This window comes from Procambarus clarkii, chromosome 42 (assembly GCF_040958095.1).
Source record: "Procambarus clarkii isolate CNS0578487 chromosome 42, FALCON_Pclarkii_2.0, whole genome shotgun sequence".
Lineage (NCBI taxonomy): Eukaryota > Metazoa > Arthropoda > Malacostraca > Decapoda > Cambaridae > Procambarus > Procambarus clarkii.
In genome coordinates, this window is record NC_091191.1 from 5,226,105 (window position 1) to 5,250,333 (window position 24,229).

Genomic DNA, 24,229 nt, shown 5'->3' on the forward strand with positions numbered 1-24,229 from the left:
AAGGAATGTAGTGCACTGTGGAGAAATGCCCGACAGACCACAGATAATGTTCTATCTAACACAGTGCACAGTTACAAACCCATTAAGATTTCAACTTAGATTCGACAGAGCAGAAGAAGTTGTTAAACACATATGGCAAAATCTTACTGAAGCGACCATACGAGTCATACATACTCATACTCCGCCCAAGTAAAACAGAAACAAGCAACACTTAGTGGGCCAGCCAGAGGCTTAGGGCCCGCGCAGTGGGCCAGCCAGAGGCTTAGGGCCCGCCCAGTGGGCCAGCCAGAGGCTTAGGGCCCGCCCAGTGGGCCAGCCAGAGGCTTAGGGCCCGCCAAGTGGGCCAGCCAGAGGCTTAGGGCCCGCCCAGTGGGCCAGCCAGAGGCTTAGGGCCCGCCCAGTGGGCCAGCCAGAGGCTTAGGGCCCGCCTAGTGGGCCAGCCAGAGGCTTAGCGCCCGCCCAGTGGGCCAGCCAGAGGCTTAGGGCCCGCGCAGGAATATCCCTGCATAATAAAAAGGAATGTAGTGGCGTGTGGTGAGGGATAATGTAGTGGCGTCTGGCGAGGGATAATGTAGTGGCGTCTGGTGAGGGATAATGTAGTGGCGTCTGGTGAGGGATAATGTAGTGGCGTGTGGTGAGGGATAATGTAGTGGCGTCTGTACTTCATAGGTACAATAAGGAATACAGTGGAACTTGGTAGGAAGCTAAAATATATAACAGTTAAAGAAATGTCTGTGAGCTGAGAAAGGAGAATATAATTTAAGAGGAAGATTATGAGGGATGAAAGGCATCTATCTTGAGGTTATCTTGAGATGATTTCGGGGCTTAGCGTTCCCGCGGCCCGGTCCTGGACCAGGCCTCCTTTGGGTTGCACACCCCATAGAAGCAGCCTGTAGGAGCTGTCTAACTCCCAGGTACGTATTTACTGTTAGGTGAACAGCGCATAAGTGTGAAAGAAACTTTGCTCATTTGTTTCCGCCTATACCGGGGATCGAACCCGGAACCTTAGGACTACGAATCCCGAGCGCTGTCCACTCAGCCGTCAGGGCCTCATCAGGCATGAAGAAGTTAGAGAAAGAGGAAGAGATAAAGAATCAGGAAAGAAGGGAAATAATAATAACAAGGGAGACTTAGTAGAGAACACGACAAAAGAGGAAATAAACGGATTTCCCCGCCACCACCAGCAAATTTCCCCGCCACCACCACCAGACCTCCCCTCGTGTCGCAAACTTCCCCGCCAGTACCAGATTTTCCCCGCTACACCCGCCTCTCCACACTCGCCAGCCAATAGGAAATTTGATACATTTAGTTAAAGTTTGTTGCTTCAAGCGCCGTGGATACCTACCCACACACACACACACACACACACACACACACACACACACACACACACACACACACACACACACACACACACACACACATCAATTTCGATCACTTGTAAACAAAGATTTGTCCTCTAAACTGGGAGTCAGATAAATGAACTTATTCAAACCGCCTCAAAACGTCTTTTGTTCAGTGTTGACAACCGAAAGTCTTTCACCAGTAAAGCCACATGTGATAAATTGGTCTCCAAACAGCCTGTTATGAATATCCTTAAAAAAACACTAAAATACCACCATATTTGTATATAAAGATTATCAGAAAGAGGCTAAGGAAATACTTCAGTTCCAACTATTAATGTTTGTACCACTGAAGTTAGAGTGTGTGAGTGTGTGTGTGTGAGTGTGTGTGTGTGTGTGTGTGTGTGTGTGTGTGTGTGTGTGTGTGTGTGTGTGTGTGTGTGTGTGTGTGTGTGTGTGTGTGTTGCTTTCACTCTCTGGTCTGTTCCTACACTGTCTTGGCTCCCTCATTAAAGTTGCTATCTTTATCAAAGTTTAAATCTTAAGTGTGAATCTTACTCCCAATGTTATGTCCTTGATGTCATTATGCACAATTATGTACTCATTTATGTACCTGTTGTACTCACCTAGTTGTGCTTGCGGGGGGTTGAGCTTTGGCTCTTTGGATCCCGCCTCTCGACTGTCAACCAACTGTGGTGCGGTTCTACTGTTTCTCTGTTGACCACAAGTGTATGAACAATGGTATGTAGATTCAGCACGTTTCCTACCCTCCACCGTTAGTTTACTGAGTCCTGAGTCCTGAATACTGAGTCCTAATTTATGTTTTTCTTCTCTGTAATCCTCAGTCTTTCTTTCGACTTTGAAACGAATCTTCTTAAAAGGTTTCTCGCCTATCTTGGGAGGAATCTTAAAATGTTATGTCTTCTCTTATGCAAACAAAAATATAGACTTTTTTTTCCATGCCAGACCCAAGTCTTCGGTTAAGAAGTCGGCTTTACCTTTAGTGTCTATTTCATTAATCGAATCCCAGTAACACAGTTTGCCATCTGAGTATTAAATTTGTTTTGTCAAATTGTTACACGCAACATATTTAACAGTAATTTGGTGCATGCATCACCTATTACACTCAACCAATATACCCCAAGTGATTTGATCATTCAGATAAATTGGGTCAAACTGACACAATTCGGCAAACTCAATTAACTTGGAATAGCGTTTACCCTTCAGACGTAAACAGCGATATTCTCAGTCATATTTTTACCGAGTCTCACTCTTCAATAAACTAACATCTGATCTCCCCTCTTCTCAAGGCCGAGAAACACAAGGTTTTCGCCTCCCCCTCGGCCTGTCTCCCCGTTGTTCAGCCAGATATGGTGTTGATAATGGCCCAGAACGGACTGAAAAACCTGTGTATCCACTTCTCTAATGTGCGGGGTTAGTGTTCTTGCTACTGTTGTTGTTAATGGCGGCCCCCCTAGAGAGGAGAGGAGTACAACCCGAGGCGCCGAATAAGGGCGTGTGAGAAGCGCGTGGGATGGATGCAAGAAGCGACTAATGATATTAAAGAAGGTTTCAGGTGTTGCGGGAGCGGAAAGCTTGCCAGCTGGGTTGACGGGGGTGCGGGGGGTGGCAAGAGCTCTTCTTGACAACATGAAGTGGGTCCTGTGGCTGCCAGGGGGTAGGGGGGGTGCAGTTGTTTCGCGGGGGAAGGGAGGGCAGGGGGGGAGCAGGTGTTTAAGAGCGGGTAAGTGTTTGCGAGGGGAGGGAGAGGCATGTGTTTACCTGGGAGGGAGAGGAGGGAGACTATGATACAGGTGGGAAGGTCCGAGTGTTGTGGGACATATGGGTGTCCTCTCTGGCACTGAGGAAGTGCCAGATGAAAGGCCCCAGTGTCACTCTTGTGCCACAACAAGGTCTTAAGGAACACACGTCTTCAAGAAGCATTTAGACAAGTTCTTGCAAGATGTGCCGGGCCAATCAGGTTGTTACGGATATGTGGGGTTGCGGGGCCACTTAAAGCAACAGCCTGTTGGACCAAGTTATCACAAGTCGAGGCCGGGTTCGGGGAGTAAAACAAAACTCTCGAAATCTTCTCCAGGTATGCTCCAGGTATACCCAGGCTACAGGCGTGTCCGTGGTCGCAACGTATAAACATAAGTCAACGAAAATAATAACTATTTTGAACAGATGACGAAATGTCGACTGTACATTTCGATCCCAAGCCGGGATCCTCTTCAGCAGATCCTGAAGTAGGATCAAAATATTCAGTCTTCATTCATCCATGTTTTCAAAATAGTGGGTTATTATTTTCATTGATTAGTACACTATTGCAGTGCCTTCTTATAAGTCAATAAATTTATACTAATTTTCAAATTCGTTTTGACAAAGACTTAACCAGAAAATAAACTCTTACCATAGTCATACAGGCTTGGCTTGATACCGGCACAGTTAAAACTATGTTATAATTAGTTACATTCAGCGAATGTAATTAATCTACCTACCACGGCAGTGATCACCCTCTGGGGCTGTAATTCTTAAACTTGCGAACCACCGGTGATTCCACCCAGGAACTTGCAGACCACCAGATATCCAAGTCCGAAACTTGGCACGTATTTCGAGCTATGAATGTAGCTTGAAATCTTACATCCATAAATCTTACATCTTTGTCTTGCATCCATAATCTCAAAGGAATTACAATCATCATTTATATATGCAGAAATCTTGAAACATTTGTGCTTCCTCGACTCCGTCCTCGCGTTGAACCTCAGTCGCCATGGTGACATCAAACGCTGTAGAGAATCGTGTCACAAATGACCCGACATTCGTGAAGAACAAGAATTCACCTTTCCAATTTCCTGAAACCTGTGATGTCCTGATCTTTCCTCTTCTTCAGTCAACTTTCCCGGCTTTTTCCTTTCCTTCAGCCTCTTCATTTTCCTTCAACTTTCCTTGGATGGTGGCGATGGGAAGGGGGAAAAAAAGGTCGTAGAAGTTTGTGAACGCGAGGAAAGAGAGGTTGAAGCAGGTACGTAGTTGAGTTACAAGTGAAGTTGGCGGCTGTTAGACCGGGGAAGATGTTGGGGAAGACATACAGAGAAGGGAGAAGATGGGGGGGACAAAGAGGGGAAAGGAGGAGGAAGAGGGGGCGTGGGGGGTGGGTGGGGGGTTGTTGTTGACCAGACCACACACTAGACGGTGAAGGGACGACGACGTTTCGGTCCGTCTTGGACCATTTAGGGGGTTACCTGGTTGATACCTGGTTGATGGGGTTCTGGGAGTTCTTCTACTCCCCAAGCCCGGCCCGAGGCCAGGCTTGACTTGTGAGAGTTTGGTCCACCAGGCTGTTGCTTGGAGCGGCCCGCAGGCCCACATACCCTCCACAGCCCGACCGGTTATTATTGAGGGGTTGACCATGTGGGTGGGAGAGGAGAGAGATGAAGTGGGCGTAGCATGAGTTACCAGTGTGGATGTCCTTGACACCTCTGTGGGTGGCGTAGTCTCCCTGGTGACTGCCGGGCAGCCTAGGAGCGATGGAGGTGGGGAGGAGAGCTGGCCGGATGGATGCCTGAGCCAGATGGATGCCTGAGTTCCGTATCATGAGCGGGGTGGACAAGAGAACAACCCCGGGGCGAGGGCCGGATGGATAGGAGGACAGATGTGTGAGAAGAAGCCGAGTGGACGGATGGATAAAACGATTCACCGGAGTTACGAAAAGAACATGACTGAAGAGTTGATTGATTGATGAAGATTAAGCCAGCCACGAGGTGTGGCACGGGCATGAATAGCCCGTAAAAGTGAAGCGCTAGGAGGGAGGAGTCTTCTAGTGTCACACCGTTTACCACACCCTCCTGTAGCGTTGTGTCACACCTAACAAGCACTTGACACTCCCTAACCATCCGTATAGCCAAGGGCAGCTGCATCACTAACCATATTCCTATTAAAATAATAAAACACACGAATACATCAGCATTTAAATTCCTAAACATTTTACCTGATATATGTCGGGGGTTGAGCTCTGGCTCTTTGGTCCCGCCTCTCAACTGTTTAAATATAATCAACTGTGTGTGTGTGTATGTGTGTATGTGTGTGTGTGTGTGTGTGGTGTGTGTGTGTGTGTGTGTGTGTGTGTGTGTGTGTGTGTGTGTGTGTGTGTGTGTGTGTGTGTGTGTGTGTGTGTGCTCATCTAGTTGTGCTTGCTGGGGTTGAGCTCTGGTTCTTTGGTCCCGCCTCTCAACTGTTTAAATATAATCAACTCTCTGTGTGGGTGTGTGTGTGAGTGATTGAGTGCGCGTGCGCGTGTGTGTGCAGGTGACTAAAGTTCCCCATATATGCAGGACTCTCCTCTACAAGCATCATTAAGTATGCTTATAAACATACGGGGTTCTTTATTGCCACATTTGCATGTAAATGTGAGAGAATAGGTCTGGCGTCGTGAGTGTATATTTGGCCATTTTTGAAATGTGTGTGTGTGTACTCACCTATTTGTACTCACCTATTTGTGCTTGCGGGGGTTGAGCTTTGGCTCTTTGGTCCCGCCTCTCAACTGTCAATCAACTGGTGTACAGATTCCTGAGCCTACTGGGCTCTATCATATCTACATTTAAAACTGTGTATGGAGTCAGCCTCCACCACATCACTGCCTAATGCATTCCATCCGTTAACTACTCTGACACTAAAAAAGTTCCTTCTAACGTCTCTGTGGCTCATGTGAGTACTCAGTTTCCACCTGTGTCCCCAGTGTGTGTGTGTGTGTGTGTGTGTGTGTGTGTGTGTGTGTGTGTGTGTGTGTGTGTGTGTGTGTGTGTGTGTGTGTGTGTGTATATCCATGTAAGTTCTCCGCTTTAAATGGACAAATTCTTTACATGGACAATAACAAAAGCGACTCACTTGGTCATCCGGTTAAGTGGAGGCAGTCGGGTGTACTGGGCAGTGTCTCCCTCTCTCTCCCTTCTCTCACTCCCTCTTCCCTCTCCTTTTTCCTCACTCTACCTCTCTCCCTTCTCTCACTCGACCTCATCCTGGGGTGGACGAGCGGCGTTCTCGCTTCATGCAGGTCGGCGTTCAATCCCCGACCGTCCAAGTGGTTGAGGCACCATTATTTTTCCCACCGTCCCATCCCAAATCCTTTTCCTGATCCCATCCAAGTGATATATAGTCGTAATGGCTTGGCGCTTTCTCATGATAGTTCCATTCTTCCTCATTCCCTCCCTCACTGTCTTGTATTCTCTCTCTCTCTCTCTCTCTCTCTCTCTCTCTCTCTCTCTCTCTCTCTCTCTCTCTCTCTCTCTTCTATTTCTTTCCGTTCTTTCCTTTATTCTTCTACATTCTTCTGCGTTTCTCTTCAGACGTCATGTATCAAAATATGATGTGAAGCTTTAGTTTACCTCAGGGATAACAAGGTACTGTTTAGATGGTATACTCAGTGGATACCCAGGAAATGTTGAGGCAGTTTACCTAGTTGACAGCTTTTCTACCCAGTGCATGTTTCCCAGGCCGTAGGTGAATCATTCATGTCTGAATAATCTATCTGTGCGTACTGGCTGTATGGTCTATCTGGCTGTATGGTCTATCTGGCTGTATGGTCTATCTGGCTGTATGGTCTATCTGGCTGTATGGTCTATCTGGCTGTATGGTCTATCTGGCTGTATGGTCTATCTGGCTGTATGGTCTATCTGGCTGTATGGTCTATCTGGCTGTATGGTCTATCTGGCTGTATGGTCTATCTGGCTGTATGGTCTATCTGGCTGTATGGTCTATCTGGCTGTATGGTCTGTCTGGCTGTATGGTCTATCTGGCTGTATGGTCTATCTGGCTGTATGGTCTATCTGGCTGTATGGTCTATCTGGCTGTATGGTCTATCTGGCTGTATGGTCTATCTGGCTGTATGGTCTATCTGGCTGTATGATCTGCATGATTTGTATGATCTAAATGGCTGTATTTCTGGCTCGTTCGTCTATATCTCCCTCTCTTCCCTCCTCTTCCTTTTTTATTTTCTATATTTTCTTTGTATTAAGTGTTACTAAATTAATCCACAAACAGTTATACAAGATTAGTAATGAAATATTCTCTCCCTCACTCTCTCATGCTAAATCTTATCTCTCTCTCTCTCTCTCTCTCTCTCTCTCTCTCTCTCTTTCTCTCTCTCTCTTTTTCTCTCACTATTTTATGCAGGGACTATAAGATCTTTTATTAACTTAGAGTGCGGGCAGTTCATTTAAGTTTGGTACCCTGGAGAGAGCAAGTGAGTCTCTGGATAAACATTGCAACAATTTATTATATATTCTCTCTCTTGCTTCCTCTCGCTCTTTCTCTCTCTCTCTCTCTCTCTCTCTCTCTCTCTCTCTCTCTCTCTCTCTCTCTCTCTCTCCCTCTCTCTCTCTCTCTCTCTCTCTCTCTCTCTCTCTCTCTCTCTCTCTCTCTCTCTCTCTCCATCTTTGTGTCTGTGTACGTCTGTCCCTGTAACAGAACGCTAAAACAGTGGATACAATTTGGGTACATTTAAATTCATGAAAAACCTGGGTAAATACTGGTTTGGGGTAAAGGGTTGATGATTTATGAAACAAATTACCGGGTAACACAATGGACCGCCGGATTGTTTTAAGCGTAGGATAGACACATTTGTGAATGAATTTGGGTTGGGTTTACATAGATGCCGATTCACATAGACCACTTAACCTTCTGTAGTTTTTCTTAATGTTATTTTAGGTCTTCAAGACCTCCCTCTCACTTTCCTTCCTTCTTTCCCTCCCTTTCCCCTACCTTTCCCTACCTTTCTCTGCCTTTCTCTGCCTTTCTCTCTTTCCTCCACGTCTTAAGTCCGTCATTAAGACGTCCTAATAAACCCTAAGGATTATTAACAAATCCCGCCCGCTCCTCGCTACTGCACTTGGATTAATGAATTACCAGTCTTTATCCAAGTCTTCATCCCGCCTCCTGCATTCTTTTTCACTTCTTCTTCACCTTGGCCTTCATCCCCATTCTTACACATTAATAGTCTTAGTCCCGTTCATCGTATTATCAATACGTTGTAACTATAGTCTCATTAATGTAATTAACACCATCATTATATTTACGCTCGCGTCACTAGACACAATAGTGCGTATCCTTGCGTCACTAGTGCGTATCCTTGCGTCACTAGTGCGTATCCTTGCGTCACTAGACACAGCAGTGCGTATCCTTGCGTCACTAGTGCGTATCCTTGCGTCACTAGTGCGTATCCTTGCGTCACTAGTGCGTATCCTTGCGTCACTAGTGCGTATCCTTGCGTCACTAGACACAGCAGTGCGTATCCTTGCGTCACTAGTGCGTATCCTTGCGTCACTAGTGCGTATCCTTGCGTCACTAGTGCGTATCCTTGCGTCACTAGTGCGTATCCTTGCGTCACTAGTGTGATCCTTGCGTCACTAGACACAGCAGTGCGTATCCTTGCGTCACTAGTGCGTATCCTTGCGTCACTAGTGCGTATCCTTGCGTCACTAGTGCGTATCCTTGCGTCACTAGTGTGATCCTTGCGTCACTAGACACAGCAGTGCGTATCCTTGCGTCACTAGACACAGCAGTGCGTATCCTTGCGTCACTAGAGCGTATCCTTGCGTCACTAGACACAGCAGTGCGTATCCTTGCGTCACTAGTGTGATCCTTGCGTCACTAGTGTGATCCTTGCGTCACTAGACACAGCAGTGCGTATCCTTGCGTCACTAGACACAGCAGTGCGTATCCTTGCGTCACTAGTGTGATCCTTGCGTCACTAGTGTGATCCTTGCGTCACTAGACACAGCAGTGCGTATCCTTGCGTCACTAGTGCGTATCCTTGCGTCACCACTGCCACAACTATCTCACAAGTTGTGTTGACAAGGCGCGCCGCTGCTGCCGCTTTGTACTTGGTGGTATTGTGAGACCAAATTGGAAAACTTCCGAAGGTATTTGCCTGTATGTTCATCATCTCTTTGGTTCAACCTGTTCACCGAGGCCTTCACCCAGGTTGTTCATGTGTTCTACAGCCGTGTTATGGTCGTGGTGCTTACCCCTCAACGCTGTCGTTAGCTGCTGCTTCTCTCTCTCTCTCTCTCTCTCTCACTCCCTGCCATTTATCGTCATTTCTCTGTTATGTTTGTATGTATCTGTTGTTGTTAAAGATTCGCTACCTAGAACAAAAAGTTCCAAGTAGCACGGGCTATGGTGAGCCCGTAGTTCTAGTTGTATGTATCTTCCTCCTCCTCTCATGTATCGCCTGATACGCCCTTTTTTGCACGAAGGTCGTAAAAATGGTAATATTGAACTATTATTCGATTGAATTTGATTTCCTATGTCTCTGAGGTTCATTATAAACGGTTCCTGGTGATAAATATATTCCTTGTTTTATTTTTATTTTACCGTTTAATTCTACATTAGAGATCCTAAATTATTTTAGTTTAACCTCGCCTGCAGTCTTACGGCCAGATTCACGAAGCAGTTACGCGAGTACTTACGAACGTGTACATCTTTCCTCAATCTTTGACGGCCTTGGTTACATTTATTAAACAGTTTACAAGCATGAAAACTTCCCATTCAACTGTTGTTATTGTTATAAACAGCCTCCTGGTACTTCGGAGCTCATTAACTGTTTTATATTTGGAAACAAAGCCGCCAAAGATTGAGAAAAGATGTACAGGTTCGTAAGTGCTTGATTAACTACTTCGTGAATCAGGACCTTAGTTTCTTTTCCTCTGTTTTTTTGTTGAATGGCCTTCATCCTGGCTAGTGATGGCTTAGCGTTATTGACCTCATTTAAAAGCCATTGTTGTGGTCAGAAAGCTTGTAATTGCGGCTATCGATGTCACTCTAGGCTGTCTAAGTCAACTACTGACTTTCCCAAGGTGGCCACCCACAACAGTTGCCTAACTCCTGGGTGTCTATTTTACTGCTAGGTGAACAGGGGCTTCAGGTGAATGGAAACATGCAAAATCGTTCCCATCCAAGGACATTGCTTATACACTAGGTTGTCCTTTAACTTCAAAATCAAACAAAGAACTACAATAAATATCCTTTGAGCAATCTGAATGTTCTGTGATATCTGAGTGGTCTACGTCCTCGACTACCAATCGAGGGACCCCGGCTCAATCCCAGGACGAGGTAGCAACGGTTGGGCCCGTTTCTTTTAACGTGATGCCTCTGTTCATCTAGAATTGAGTCCCGGGAGTTAGGGAAGACTTAAGGTTTGGTACCCAGTCAATCCTCCCTCGTGTCTAGAAGTAACTGTGGACCTGTATATAAAACAACCAACAAAATTTGTCCTGAACAAAATATCCCTCATTAACTAAACCGGTTCCAGCACCTGGGCAGAGGCCTAAATCCCAACACACACACACACACACACACACCTGCCTACCTCGACACACCCGTTCTAGCATTACGTCGCCAGGATATATAACCTGCAGTTTTTAATTAGAGGTCATATTTGTGGAGTGCATTCCGGTGTTTGTCTGTCTTGTTTGGCCTGCCAGCACGCCATCACCCTCTGTTTACCTCGCTATTACGGCCTGCACCGGTGCCTCAGCTCGGGGGAGGTGTGGCTCAGATGGGGGGAGCGGCCAGCAAGCTATTATGGGGGTCATGTGTTTGGCATTACCAGCATAGGGAGCTAGAGGCCTGGGAGCCAGAGGCCTGGGAGCCAGAGGCCTGGGAGCCAGAGACCTGGGAGCCAGAGACCTGGGAGCTGGAGGCCTGGGAGCCAGAGGCCTGGGAGCCAGAGGCCTGGGAGCTGGAGGCCTGGGAGCCGGAGACCTGGGAGCCAGAGACCTGGGAGCCAGAGGCCTGGGAGCCGGAGGCCTGGGAGCCAGAGGCCTGGGAGCCAGAGGCCTGGGAGCCAGAGGCCTGGGAGCCAGAGACCTGGGAGCAGGAGGCCTGGGAGCTGGAGGCCTGGGAGCCAGAGACCTGGGAGCCAGAGACCTGGGAGTCAGAGGCCTGGGAGCCAGAGGCCTGGGAGCCAGAGGCCTGGGAGCCAGAGGCCTGGGAGCCAGAGACCTGGGAGCCAGAGACCTGGGAGCCAGAGACCTGGGAGCCAGAGGCCTGGGAACCAGAGACCTGGGAGCCAGAGGCCTGGGAGCCAGAGGCCTGGGAGCCAGAGACCTGGGAGCCAGAGGCCTGGGAGCCAGAGACCTATGAGCCAGAGGCCTGGGAGCCAGAGACCTGGGAGCCAGAGGCCTGGGAGCCAGAGACCTATGAGCCAGAGGCCTGGGAGTGTATCGTGGCATCTCAGATCAGGAGTCGTTTGCATGGGACCACAAGTCAGGGAGCATCTGTTTGGGACTACAGGTCACCCGCCTGGAGGCAAATGTCAACATTTTGGGATCAAAGGTCATCTGTTTAGGGCCTCGGGTCGTGGGTTAGGGCTCATGGGGTCATTGTTTGGAACATGTGCTTGGGGAAATATGTTGTGTGTGTGTTGAAGACAAGCAACAATATTTTGGTGGGAAGGCAGAGCATGTGTTGGGACCAGAGGTCAGGGGATTAAAGCCTAGGGATTATGTGCGTCGAGTCATGGTTCGAGTGTGTGTGTGTGTGTGTGTGTGTGTGTGTGTGTGTGTGTGTGTGTGTGTGTGTGTGTGTGTGTCTGGTGCCGTAAGTCAGTTGTCATGTACCTTTCGTCTCTCTCTCTCTCTCTCTCTCTCTCTCTCTCTCTCTCTCTCTCTCTCTCTCTCTCTCTCTCTCTCTCTCTCTCTCTCTCTCTCTCTCTCATCTATTCCTTCCTGCCTCTCCCAACCATTTACCCCACACACATACTAACATGTGTAAGTATTAGCCAATAAGAGTGTAGCGCCATAGTGTGTAGGTTAGGGGAGGGCTTCTTGTCAGAGGAACTCTATATTGCCTCAGTGTAGCTCAGACACACAGCCAAGGCTGTTCCGTCTGCCTCGCTATGTTGCCAGTGGTGTGGTATTGTGGCATTGTTAAGGCAGGGTGCCGCAGTGCCATATTACATCACACCGACATACAGGTGCCGAGATATTGCTTTTCTCGGGTGTGTGGCTGCTATAGTGTCGCCTCACTTCACTTTAGTTCACTGCAAGATTTCTTGACCTGAGATAAGCATTTTGAAGTCTTCCTTGATCTAACAAACACTCAGAGGTCTTCCTTGATCTAACAAACACTCGGAGGTCTTCCTTGACGTGCGTACAAAGCAGGACGAAGATGAGCTTTAACCATGATATTTACTTGGAACTTAGATAACAAGTTAGTTGATACTCACCATTAGTCAGCTGTTCGCCCAGGGGGATGAGCAGGGGTACCAACACGTTGACCGCCATTCCTGTATCTTCAGTTACCAGCTCCTTTTATCAGTAAGGTTGGCAAGCCTGAAAAAGAAGTAAACAGTGACTAGCTAGGTTGGCAAGCCTGAAAAGATATAAATAGTCCTAATGTATATGGTTTATGTGAATAAAACGTTATGTATATAATATATATTTCTCTGTAATAAAAGTATTTTTCAAAATATGAAAAATCCCTGGGTTAATTCAGAAGATATTAACATTGAAATAAAATTTATTTTCACTGTTTAATTTCAGAGTAGCAAATATAAAATGAAAATTTGAGTTATTATTTAGTTTCCAAGTGTTGAAAGACTTGAAAGTTGACATTTAGAAATAAAAACCGTGAAATATTATATATATATATATATATATATATATATATATATATATATATATATATATATATATATATATATATATATATATATAAATATATATATATATATATATATATATATATATATATATATATATATATATATATATATAGGGGGGTACCACCACTGGTGTACTTATAGGGACCCACAGCCTCAGAGAAGGGAACACAGAGCACTCAGGGAAAAACTTGACATTTAACTCTGAATACGAAAGAGTGTTCACTTCTCCTACCACCCCCCTTTTTTTTTTTTATTATGATGTACACTTTATTATGCAAGGTTATACAGTTACATATCTGATTTTATACAAAAAATGAACATTAAGAGGACACAAGAAAAAGTTCGCTTCCTAGAGGCTGTAGATTTCCTCGAACTCCTCCGACGCCGGGCAGGAACCGAGGATGCAGCGGGCATTTCCCCTCTGGATCGCGACACTGAGGCGCTGAAAGAGAAAACTTGCTGCTCTAGGGTCTCTTGTGGTGTCAATGAGCTTGGAACCAAGATCCTTAAGAAACCTTCTTGCACTCTCACCCCATGGGCCTAGGGTCTCAGACCCTATTGGAACGAAATTGTACCTTTGATCTAATTGCCTGTACTTGACTGACTTTTGTTTTTCTCTGTGTGTCGCTGCGGCTCCTGCCGTGCCGGCAGAGAGGGTGATGTATGTCGTTGCCAGGGTGGATACGCAAGTATAGTCCCATGCTAACTGCCTGCCACCCTTCCACGGACGCAGTGTGATTCCGTCTGGTCGGCCGGCAAAGCTAACAGAGTCACGGTTCAGTAGGTTGCGGGGCTCTCTCTCCGCTGGACACTGAGCAGAGGCAAGGCTTCTTTTAATGATGTCGTTGACTTCGTCGTGTCTAGTGTGCCAACCACCCGATTTTCCACAGTGCAGGCCATGCAATCCATATTCGTCAGCATCTGCCTCGCCGCAAATACACCTGTGAACAGTGTGGATAGGGGCAGCAAGGCGGAGAGCGACTGCAATACGGAGCTCCTGCGGATCAAGACGTGTGCCTGTCGCAGACATAGGGACTGCCAGAAGGAAGTCCCCTGCATGGGGAGCCTGCACAGCTGTGAGGCGTGCACGATCACTGGGGGTTGTTGCTGCCTCCAGCAAAGCTGTGGCTTCTTTGTCTACAATGGGGCTGTCCCAACTGGATTGTTTCTTGGCTTTCGGCATGGCTGGTCTGAGTGCTGGGTCTGTCATGGCACCCCATTTCGTGTCACATTCCGTGTAGTGGGGGTCCTGTATCCCCGCTACATCACTCAGGGTGTCAGGTAGAATTTCCTTAACCAGGTCATCTGATGCTGAGGAGGAAGACAGGAAGGCTGGGACTGCAATTTGGGTGGCGGTGCGGACACCCAAGCCACCGAGCCTGACAGGAAGAGTGGCTTGTTTCCACTGGCATTCGTTGAGAGAGAGGTTAACAACTTTTTCCAGCATGGTCTTCAGTAGGAGGTCATACTCGTCAAGCTTTGGGTTGTTGTAAGATGGGGCGCACCTCAGAAAGTAGGTTAGCCTTGGAAGGGATAGGCATTTGGTGAGGAGATAAAAAGCATCGTGGGCATCGATGTCACCTATTCTGTCTTCCATCCTCCTAAGGTCTGCGATTTTCTTGTCGAGGATCTCCTCAATGGCGTTAGACCCGAGGGGAGCTCCAAGGAGGGTGCTGTTCTCGGCCCTAATGACATGGGGTCCAGGCAAGGCAGACCTTATTCTAGCTACGATGTCTGGGTTGGAGGAGACTACTTCACACTTGGAAGGGTTCAGGACGAGACCCAGGCTTACTTCTTGCTCCCTTATTTTCCTGATATCTGACAAGAGGTGGTCTACGGTGCCAGCTATAGTGCCATCATCCAAAAACCAGATGTTGAACTCGCTGGACAAGCTTTCGGTGATTTCTTTTAAGACTAAGCAGAAAAGAAGGGGAGCAAGAGGATCACCTTGCTGAACACCTTCACATGATCTGATTTCATGTTCACCAAAGAGCAGTTTTGACTCGCCACTGTAGCACGATAGTATGAACGGGTAGAGGGGCCGGAAATGGCGATGTACGGCACAAAGTACTGCATCTCTTCTTACCATGTTGAAGGCATTCTTAAAGTCCAGTTTGAGCAGGGCCTTTTCATCAGAAATGTTTGTGATGTATGCTCGTGCTGCATGGGCAGCCGCTTCACAGCCTTGGGGGATTCCAAATCCTAGCTGGATTGGTTTCAGCAATTCAGCCGCTTGCTGGCTGACAACCCTCGTAGCAGCCTTGGCAATCAGGCGTCGGAGAGTGTTGCCAACAGCGATTGGCCTGATTCCTTCGTCCTTCTTTTTGAGAGCACAGAGGGAGGCACCAAATATATATATATATATATATATATATATATATATATATATATATATATATATATATATATATATATATATATATATATATATATATGTCGTACCTAGTAGCCAGAACGCACTTCTCGGCCTACTATGCAAGGCCCGATTTGCCTAATAAGCCAAGTTTTCCTGAATTAATATATTTTCTCTAATTTTTTTCTTATGAAATGATAAAGCTACCCATTTCATTATGTATGAGGTCAATTTTTTTTTATTGGAGTTAAAATTAACGTAGCTATATGACCGAACCTAACCAACCCCACCTAACCTAACCTAACCTATCTTTATAGGTTAGGTTTGGTTAGGTAGCCGAAAAAGTTAGGTTAGGTTAGGTTAGGTAGGTTAGGTAGTTGAAAAACAATTAATTCATGAAAACTTGGCTTATAAGGCAAATCGGGCCTTGCATGGTAGGCCGAGAAGTGCGTTCTGGCTACTAGGTACGACATATATATATATATATATATATATATATATATATATATATATATATATATATATATATATATATATATATATATATATATATATAGGAGCTGTTCAACTTGTGACAAGCAGCCTTGCACCCTGCATGTAATCAATATTGTAACTTTTTTTTGTGTAATGACATTTTCAAATAAAGTTAAATAAATATACACACATACCAAAAGAATAGGGGTGGTATATATATATATATATATATATATATATATATATATATATATATATATATATATATTTATATATATATATATATATATATATATATATATATATATGCCTCTTGTAGCCATATGCATTGTTTCCAGTTATATTTTGTACCTATTTTTAGTCCTATGTACTTCACGGTTTAGCAGCCATCTTTCCTGTTTATAAATGAAAAGTATTTTCTGTCTGTCTGTTAAAAAATAAATTCATCCAGGTCAGAAGTCTCCCTGTCACCCCTCCAGCATGCTCCAGTTTCCAAAACAACCTCTTGTGTGGGACTCTGTCAAAAGCATTTTTTTTTTTTGCAAAAGACCCGTAGCAGCTGTCTAACTCACAAGTAGCTATTTACTTCTAGGTTAACGGGAGCATCAGAGTGAAAGAAAGTCTATCCATTTGTTTCCGCTTCCGCCAAGGATCGAACTCTGGACCCTAGGACTACGAATCCCAAGCGCTGTTCACTCAGCCGTCAGGCCCCCTCTGTATGTGTGTGTGTATCAGCCCCTCAAGGGATGGCCTGTGATGTACAAAGAGGTACCTTTACTGTGGCGAATTGCCACACTCAACGACTCTGGCATAGTTACCAAACCACCCGCTCCGCTACCAGCTCCAATTACCTCAAAATCTATGGTTATTTTCCTGAGAAGTTCTGGTAATAATGGAAAGAATGCAACACCGTATTACCTGGATTATCGGAGGTGGGATACAGAAGGATAAACACAGAATAATGGAATTAATTGAACATAAAAAAATCGACGAGAGTTTAACCCCGAGAGCTTCGACAATTTCCTTTTAATGTAGAAGAAAGATAAAGACCCGAGATAAAGTATATTTACTGCTGACCATGATAGTGCCTTCTTCCAGGAGACGACATAAAGACTTAACACGACTAGATAACACTGTTTCTCTCTCTCTTTATCTCTCTCTCTCTCTTTATCTCTATCTCTCTCTCTCTCTCTCTCTCTCTCTCTCTCTCTCTCTCTCTCTCTCACCATTACCCTTTCACTTGCTCCAACAAATTGTAATGCACAGAGATAAATAAGGATACACTGAAGTTGAGTCTGATTTTAAATATGCATAAAACACAATCCGTTAAAAATGTTACGTATTACTACAAATTAAAGCACTAAAATATTGACGCTTACTATACGCATGGGTCTCAATAGGCTTAGTGAGATACTAGTGTTCATTCGTTTTGGGTTACGCAAAATAGTCCCATTTTTTACGAAGCGGTAAATGAAGAGAACGGGCTGGCAAGAGAGAGAGAGAGAGAGAGAGAGAGAGAGAGAGAGAGAGAGAGAGAGAGAGAGAGAGAGAGAGAGAGAGAGAGAGAGAGAGAGAGAGAAAGAGAGACAGAGAGAGAGAGAGAGAGAGACAGAGAGAGAGAGAGAGAGAGAGAGAGACAGAGAGACAGAGAGAGAGAGAGAGAGAGAGAGAGAGAGAGAGAGAGAGAGAGAGAGAGAGAGAGAGAGCCCGAGCATGAGCCCCGAGACGAGGGGGGAGATGAGAAGGGGAAGATGAGGAGGGGAAGATGAGGAGGGGAAGATGAGGGGGGAAGACGAGGGGAAGGCAAGAAGGGTGGTAAAGAGGTGTCGTACATTTGGATCCACCTGGGATATGTTTTCTTCCGGCGGGGTAATTCACGGTAAGAATCTTAAGTCTGCTAAAAAGGTCTTCCCGTCGCAATTTGAGCTGGAGCTCTTGGCAATGGAATTGTTGGTGGGGTTCCAGCCGGCACGGAGCTTCCCAGACTCGTGCAGGTGTGCACGCCCGCCCGCTACGGAATGTAGTAAAGATTCACGTAAATGCGAATGCGCTTGTATGTTTATGCATACATTCATTTACATACATGCAAAAACACGAGCTTCCAGGGCTTTACACACTGTATATGTATATGCGCATGCACGCTCTTACACACACACACACACACACACACACACACACACACACACACACACACACATACACATACTAGGTGAGTACACACACACACACACACACACACATACTAGGTGAGTACACACACACACACACACACACACACACACACACACACACACATACACACACACACACACACACACACACACACACACACACACACACACACACACTTCTAAGGTTCAGTGGGATAAGTCGTCTGCTTTCAATCAATGATTGTGGTTTAAATCCATCAATAGGACAGAAGCACTCCCATCTCAACACTCCACCAACACCCATCACCCACAACACACACCAGCAACACATATCGCCATCAACACATAAATGCTCCTTTTATCCATTCAAATAATTCCATCAAACACAGACAAGGCGACCAAAAACCTCTTGCACGGAAGATGAAATACAATGAAGAGATTACAAGGATAGAAGGAAAGGAGAGAGAGAGAGAGAGAGAAGGCAGTAGTGGTGGTGGTGGTGGTGGTAGAGGTCAACCACAGAGAGGCAGTAGTGTCGACAGTTATGGTGGAGATGGTGGTGGGTTGCGGTGGTGGTGGGTTGCGGTGGTGGTGGGTGGGTTAGGTTATTCAGTGGGTAATATGGTACAGGGAAAAAAAACTTGCACCCCATGATCAGGTCTGCTTTGTTTGCTCTGAGCATAAGTGTGTGTTTGGATATGTGTATGTGTGTGTGTGTGTGTGTGTGTGTGTGTGTGTGTGTGTGTGTGTGTGTGTGTGTGTGTGTGTGTGTGTGTAGTGTGTGTTTACTAGTTGCGTTTACTAGTTGTGTTTTGCGGGGGTTGAGCTTTGCTCTTTCGGCCCGCCTCTCAACTGTCAATCAACTGTTTACTAACTACTATTTTTTTTTCTACACCACACACACACACCCCAGGAAGCAGCCCGTGACAGCTGAATAACTCCCAGGTACCTATTTACTGCTAGGTAACAGGGGCACTTAGGGTGAAAGAAACTTTGCCCATTTGTTTCTGCCTCGTGCGGGAATCGAACCCGCGCCACAGAATTGCGAGTCCTGCGCGCTATCCACCAGGCTACGAGGCCCCATTGTGTGTGTGTGTGTGTGTGTGTGTGTGTGTGTGTGTGTGTGTGTGTGTGTGTGTGTGTGTGTGTGTGTGTGTACTCACCTAGTTGTACTCACCTAGTTGTACTCACCTAGTTGTGTTTGCGGGGGTTGAGCTCTAGCTCTTTGGTCCCGCCTCTCAACTGTCAATCAACTGGTGTACAGATTCCTGAGTCTACTGGGCTCTATCATATCTACATTTAAAACTGTGTATGGAGTCAGCCTCCGCCACATCACTGACCAATGCATTCCACCTGATAACTACTCTGACACTGAAAAAGTTCTTTCTAACGTCCCTGTGGTTCATTTGGGTACTCAGTTTCCACCTGTGTCCCCTTGTTCGCGTACCGCCAGTGTTGAATAGTTTATCCTTGTCTACCCTGTCAATTCCCCGAGGATTTTGTAGGTAGTGATCATGTCTCCCCTCACTCTTTTGTCTTCCAGTGTCGTAAGGTGCATTTCCTGCAGACTTTCCTCGTAACTCATGCCTCTTAGTTCTGGGACTAGTCTAGTGGCATACCTCTTAACTTTTTCCAGCTTCGTCTTGTTCTTGACAAGGTACGGGCTCCATGCTGGGGCTGCATACTCCAGGATCTGTCTTACGTATGTGGTGTAAAAGATTCTAAACGATTCCTTACACAGGTTCCTGAAGGCTGTTCTGATGTTAGCCAGCCTCGCATATGCCGCAGACGTAATTCTCTTTATGTGGGCTTCAGGAGACAGGTTTGGTGTGATATCAATTCCTAGATCTTTCTCTCTTTCCGTTTCATTAAGTACTTCAACTCCTATTCTGTATCTTGTGTCTGGCTTCCTGTTTCCACCGCCTAGTTTCATTACTTTGCATTTACTCGGGTTAAACTTTAGCAGCCATTTGTTGGACCATTCATTCAGTCAGTCTAGGTCGTCTTGTAGCCTCCTAGCATCATCCTATTTCAATACTCCTCATAATTTTTGCATCATCAGCAAACATTGAGAGAAACGATTCTATACCCTCTGGGAGATCATTTACATTTGTCAGAAAACGTATAGGTCCAAGGACTGACCCATGCGGGACTCCACTTGTGACGTCACGCCAATCCGAGATCTCACCCCTCACAGTGACTCGCTGTCTTCTGTTACTTAGGTACTCCCTTATCCAACGAAGTACCTTCCGTTTCACTCCAGCCTGCATCTCCAGCTTTTTCACAAGCCTCTTGTGTGGTACTGTATCAAAGGCTTTTTGACAATCCAAAAATATGCAGTCTGCCCGCCCCTCACTTTCTTGCCTGATTTTTGTTGCCTGGTCGTAGAATTCAATTAGCCCTGTGAGGCAGGATTTGCTATCTCTGAACCGATGTTGATGCTGTGTTACAAAGTTCTTTCGCTCCAGATGTTCCACTAGCTTTCTTCGCACAATCTTCTCCATCAGCTTGCATGGTACGCAGGTTAGGGACACTGGCCTGTAGTTCAGTGCCTCCTGCCTATCCCTTTTCTTGTATATTGGAACATTAGCTGCCTTCTAAATTTCTGGCAGTTCCCCTGTTGCCAGTGATTTGTTATACACTATGGAGAGTGGCAGGCACAGTGCCTCTGCACCTTCCCTTAGTATCCAAGGTGAGATTCCATCTGGGCCTATAGCCTTTGTCACATCCAACTCTAGTAAACACTTCTTTACTTCCCCACTGGTAATCTCAAACTCTTCTAGTGGTTCCTGGTTAACTATTCCCTCTCTTATCTCTGGAATCTCTCCCTGCTCTAAGGTGAAGACCTCCTGGAATTTCGTATTCAGTTCCTCACACACTTCCTTGTCGTTTGTAGTGAATCCTTCTGCCCTTATCCTTATATTCATTACCTGTTCCTTTACTGTTGTTTTTCTCCTGATGTGGCTGTGCAGCAATTTAGGTTGAGTCTTTGTCTTGCTTGCGATGTCATTTTCGTATTGTCTTTCTGCCTCTCTTCTCATCCTGTGTGTGTGTGTGTGTGTGTGTGTGTGTGTGTGTGTGTGTGTGTGTGTGTGTGTGTGTGTGTGTGTGTGTGTGTGTGCTCGCTAACAAGTGCTGCAGAAGATTACAAAGAATTTATTATTTCATGTGTTCCTAAAGTTCATCTCAGCTTTTTTTTGTTCCTACGTTATGTTGCCTTACACTGTATCCTCTCATTCTGTTTCGTATCCCATAGATTGAATGGATAAAGAAAAAAAAAGTACGGATATGTATACATATAAATACATAGGCACCTATTAAAACATAACACACTCATAAATAAAAAAAAATTATAGTGGGATTAAAAAAATTATTAATCTACTAGAGTACGAAGAAAAACATATGCTATACGACGTCATCCCCCAGGGAGCCTAAGACGAGACTACAAATTTAATACTATTACCGTAAATCCCCAAGGAAGATTAGACGAACAGTAATCCCCTAAATCACCAGTCAGAGCCAGGAACTGAGGTATGGGATTTAAGTTCTAATCCTGTGATTTTTAGGAAGGCGATTATCATGGACAGCGACGGGAAAACTTCGGCGATACTGAATGGACAGGAGGAAGGTCCTAGACAGGGAGAGAGGAGAGAGCGGGGGATAGAGCGAGGATGATAGGAGAGGAGGGAGATTATGAGAGGAAAGAATGAGACGGAGAGTGTGAGGTTTAAAACAGGAAACGCACATATATATATATATATATATATATATATATATATATATATATATATATATATATATATATATATATATATATATATATATATATATATATATATATGTCGTACCTAGTAGCCAGAACGCGCTTCTCAGCCTACTATGCAAGGCCCGATTTGCCTAATAAGCCAAGTTTTCCTGAATTAATATATTTTCTCTCATTTTTTTCTTATGAAATGATAAAACTACGCATTTCATTATGTACGAGGTCAATTTTTTTTATTGGGGTTAAAATTAACATAGATATATGACCAAACCTAACCAACCCTACCTAACCTAACCTAACCTATCTTTATAGGTTAGGTTAGGTTAGGTAGCTTAAAAAGTTAGGTTAGGTTAGGTAGGTTAGGTAGTCGAAAAACAATTAATTCATGAAAACTTGGCTTATTAGGCAAATCGGGCCTTGCATAGTAGGCTGAGAAGTGCGTTCTGGCTACTAGGTACGACATATATATATATATATATATATATATATATATATATATATATATATATATATATATATATATATATATATATATATATATATGTATTTATTTATTATAGGGGGTACCACCTCTGTTTGCTTATATATATGTCGTATAAATATGTAGTAGCCAGAACGCACTTCACGGCCTACTATGCAAGGCCCGATTTCCCTAATAGGCCGAGTGATTTTCTTTATTTAAAAAAAAATATATAATGCCTGAAAACACCAGTATAAAAAACAATGATTGGTTTAGATCCATATGTATAATATTAAATAATATTAAACGCTTAAAGATGATAAGAAGATATTTGATGTGATATTTATTCCAGAGGGCCACAGCTTCGACCATTGTCTTGTGTGGTACACTGTATCGTCGTGAAGCCTGTCTACTCCTCCCAATAAATACAGAAGAACATACTATACAGCATCTGTCCAAACTCTCTACTTTGCGTCAGCCAAAATGAGTCACATATCTCTTCCTTACATACATTCAACCATATATCTGTTACATCTTTATCTTGCTAATTCAACATATACAGTAAAATAATTATCTACGTAATGGACCGGATGCATTTCACTAAATCTAACTTAGCGTCAACAGCGATTGATGAAGAAGTGACTAGAAAACAGGAACCAGTTCAATTCTAGGACCGTCCTGACTTCAACATGCCGAGGAGAGAATTGCTAGCTAACAACCCTACCCACTGCTCCAATCAGCCAATGAGAGTGAGGAACTAGATTACCCTGTCCTCTTGACGGGGTTAAATACCTCTCGTGTTCACCAGCATGAACTATATTCATCTCATTATTTTGTGTTCAGTTCCTCTCTGTCTCTAAAGGTGCCACATTTAACTGTAATATATCCGGCTCATTGTAGATGACAAATTAACTTTGGAGAGTTAACTTTTCAACTTCCTTCACAAGAGAAGAACATTCGAATATAGCAGCCATTCATGTCAGAATAATTGACCTTACTCAGTCTCAAAAGAAGCAGCCACACAGCATGTTCTCTTTCCATCGACTTAATGAATTAAAAAAGTTTTATTGCTGCATTCAGAGAGAAAAAAATACCATGTTGAGAATTGAATAATGAAGGAATAATTAAGAGGAAGAACAAGGGAGAGTAATTCCGCCTGGCAGCAACTAGGAGAAGGCGGATAACGAATGGTTTGGAGAGAGGACGGGTGGAAGGGGTGGACAGAGGGGGGAGGAAGAGGAGAGATGGAAGAGGTGGAGAAAGAGGAGACAGAGGAGACGGGTGGAAAGGGAGAGAAAGAAAAGCTGTTATTGGGTAAAGAGGGGGTGTTGTAGAGGGAAAGAGAAGAATGATGTGGAAGAGGAATCCTTCTGTGTGATGGTGTGGAAGGGGTAGCGTGAGGTGCAGCGATAAGAGTGGAGAACAGTGAGAAAAATACAAAATATGATAACGAAAAGCAGAGGGACGGAGAAAGGGGAGACGGAAATATAAAAAAGGGGGGGGGGGAGAGAGAGGAGAGGAAGAGGAACGGAAGAGGAAAGGGCGGAGAGGGCAGAAAGCAATAGGGGTGAGGCGGCGAGGGGAAGGGGGGGTTCCGTATTAAGTGTCACTAAGAAATTATCACTAATGGTCTGCCTCCTGAAGAAGCGTCTAGAATGACCGTAAACACATACGTTACACAATACACAGTGCATACACACACACACACACACACACACACACAGACGGGGCGTCGGTGGCTGTGTGGATAGCACGCTGGACACGTAAGCCTGTGGTTCGATTACCGGCGCCGGCGAGAAACAAAATTGGACAGAGTTTCTCTCACCCTGATGCCCCTGTTACCTAGCAGTAAATAGATACCTGAGAGTTACACAGCTCCTACGGGCTGCTTCCTCTGTGTGTGTGTGTGTGTGTGTGTGTGTGTGTGTGTGTGTGTGTGTGTGTGTGTGTGTGTGGGTGTGTGTGTGTGTGTGTGTGTGGAAAAAATAATTAGTAACAGTTGATTGACAGTTGAGAGGCGG

General features: G+C 45.1%; 1 protein-coding gene and 1 long non-coding RNA gene across 3 annotated transcripts in view; one reads left to right on the plus strand and one right to left on the minus strand.

The window, feature by feature from the left end:
* Window positions 1–12,705, minus strand: part of LOC123752258 (putative neural-cadherin 2) — a 302,071-nt gene extending 289,366 nt beyond the window's left edge. The window contains exon 1 of the mRNA XM_069339829.1: window positions 12,571–12,705. Within this exon, the coding sequence (XP_069195930.1) occupies window positions 12,571–12,628 (58 nt within the window). The 5' untranslated portion in view covers window positions 12,629–12,705. The remainder of the gene's footprint in view (window positions 1–12,570) is intronic.
* The window catches only part of LOC138373584 (uncharacterized), a 432,068-nt gene that overhangs the window by 311,455 nt on the left and 96,384 nt on the right, over window positions 1–24,229 (plus strand). The gene's annotated exons all lie outside the window — the stretch shown is intronic.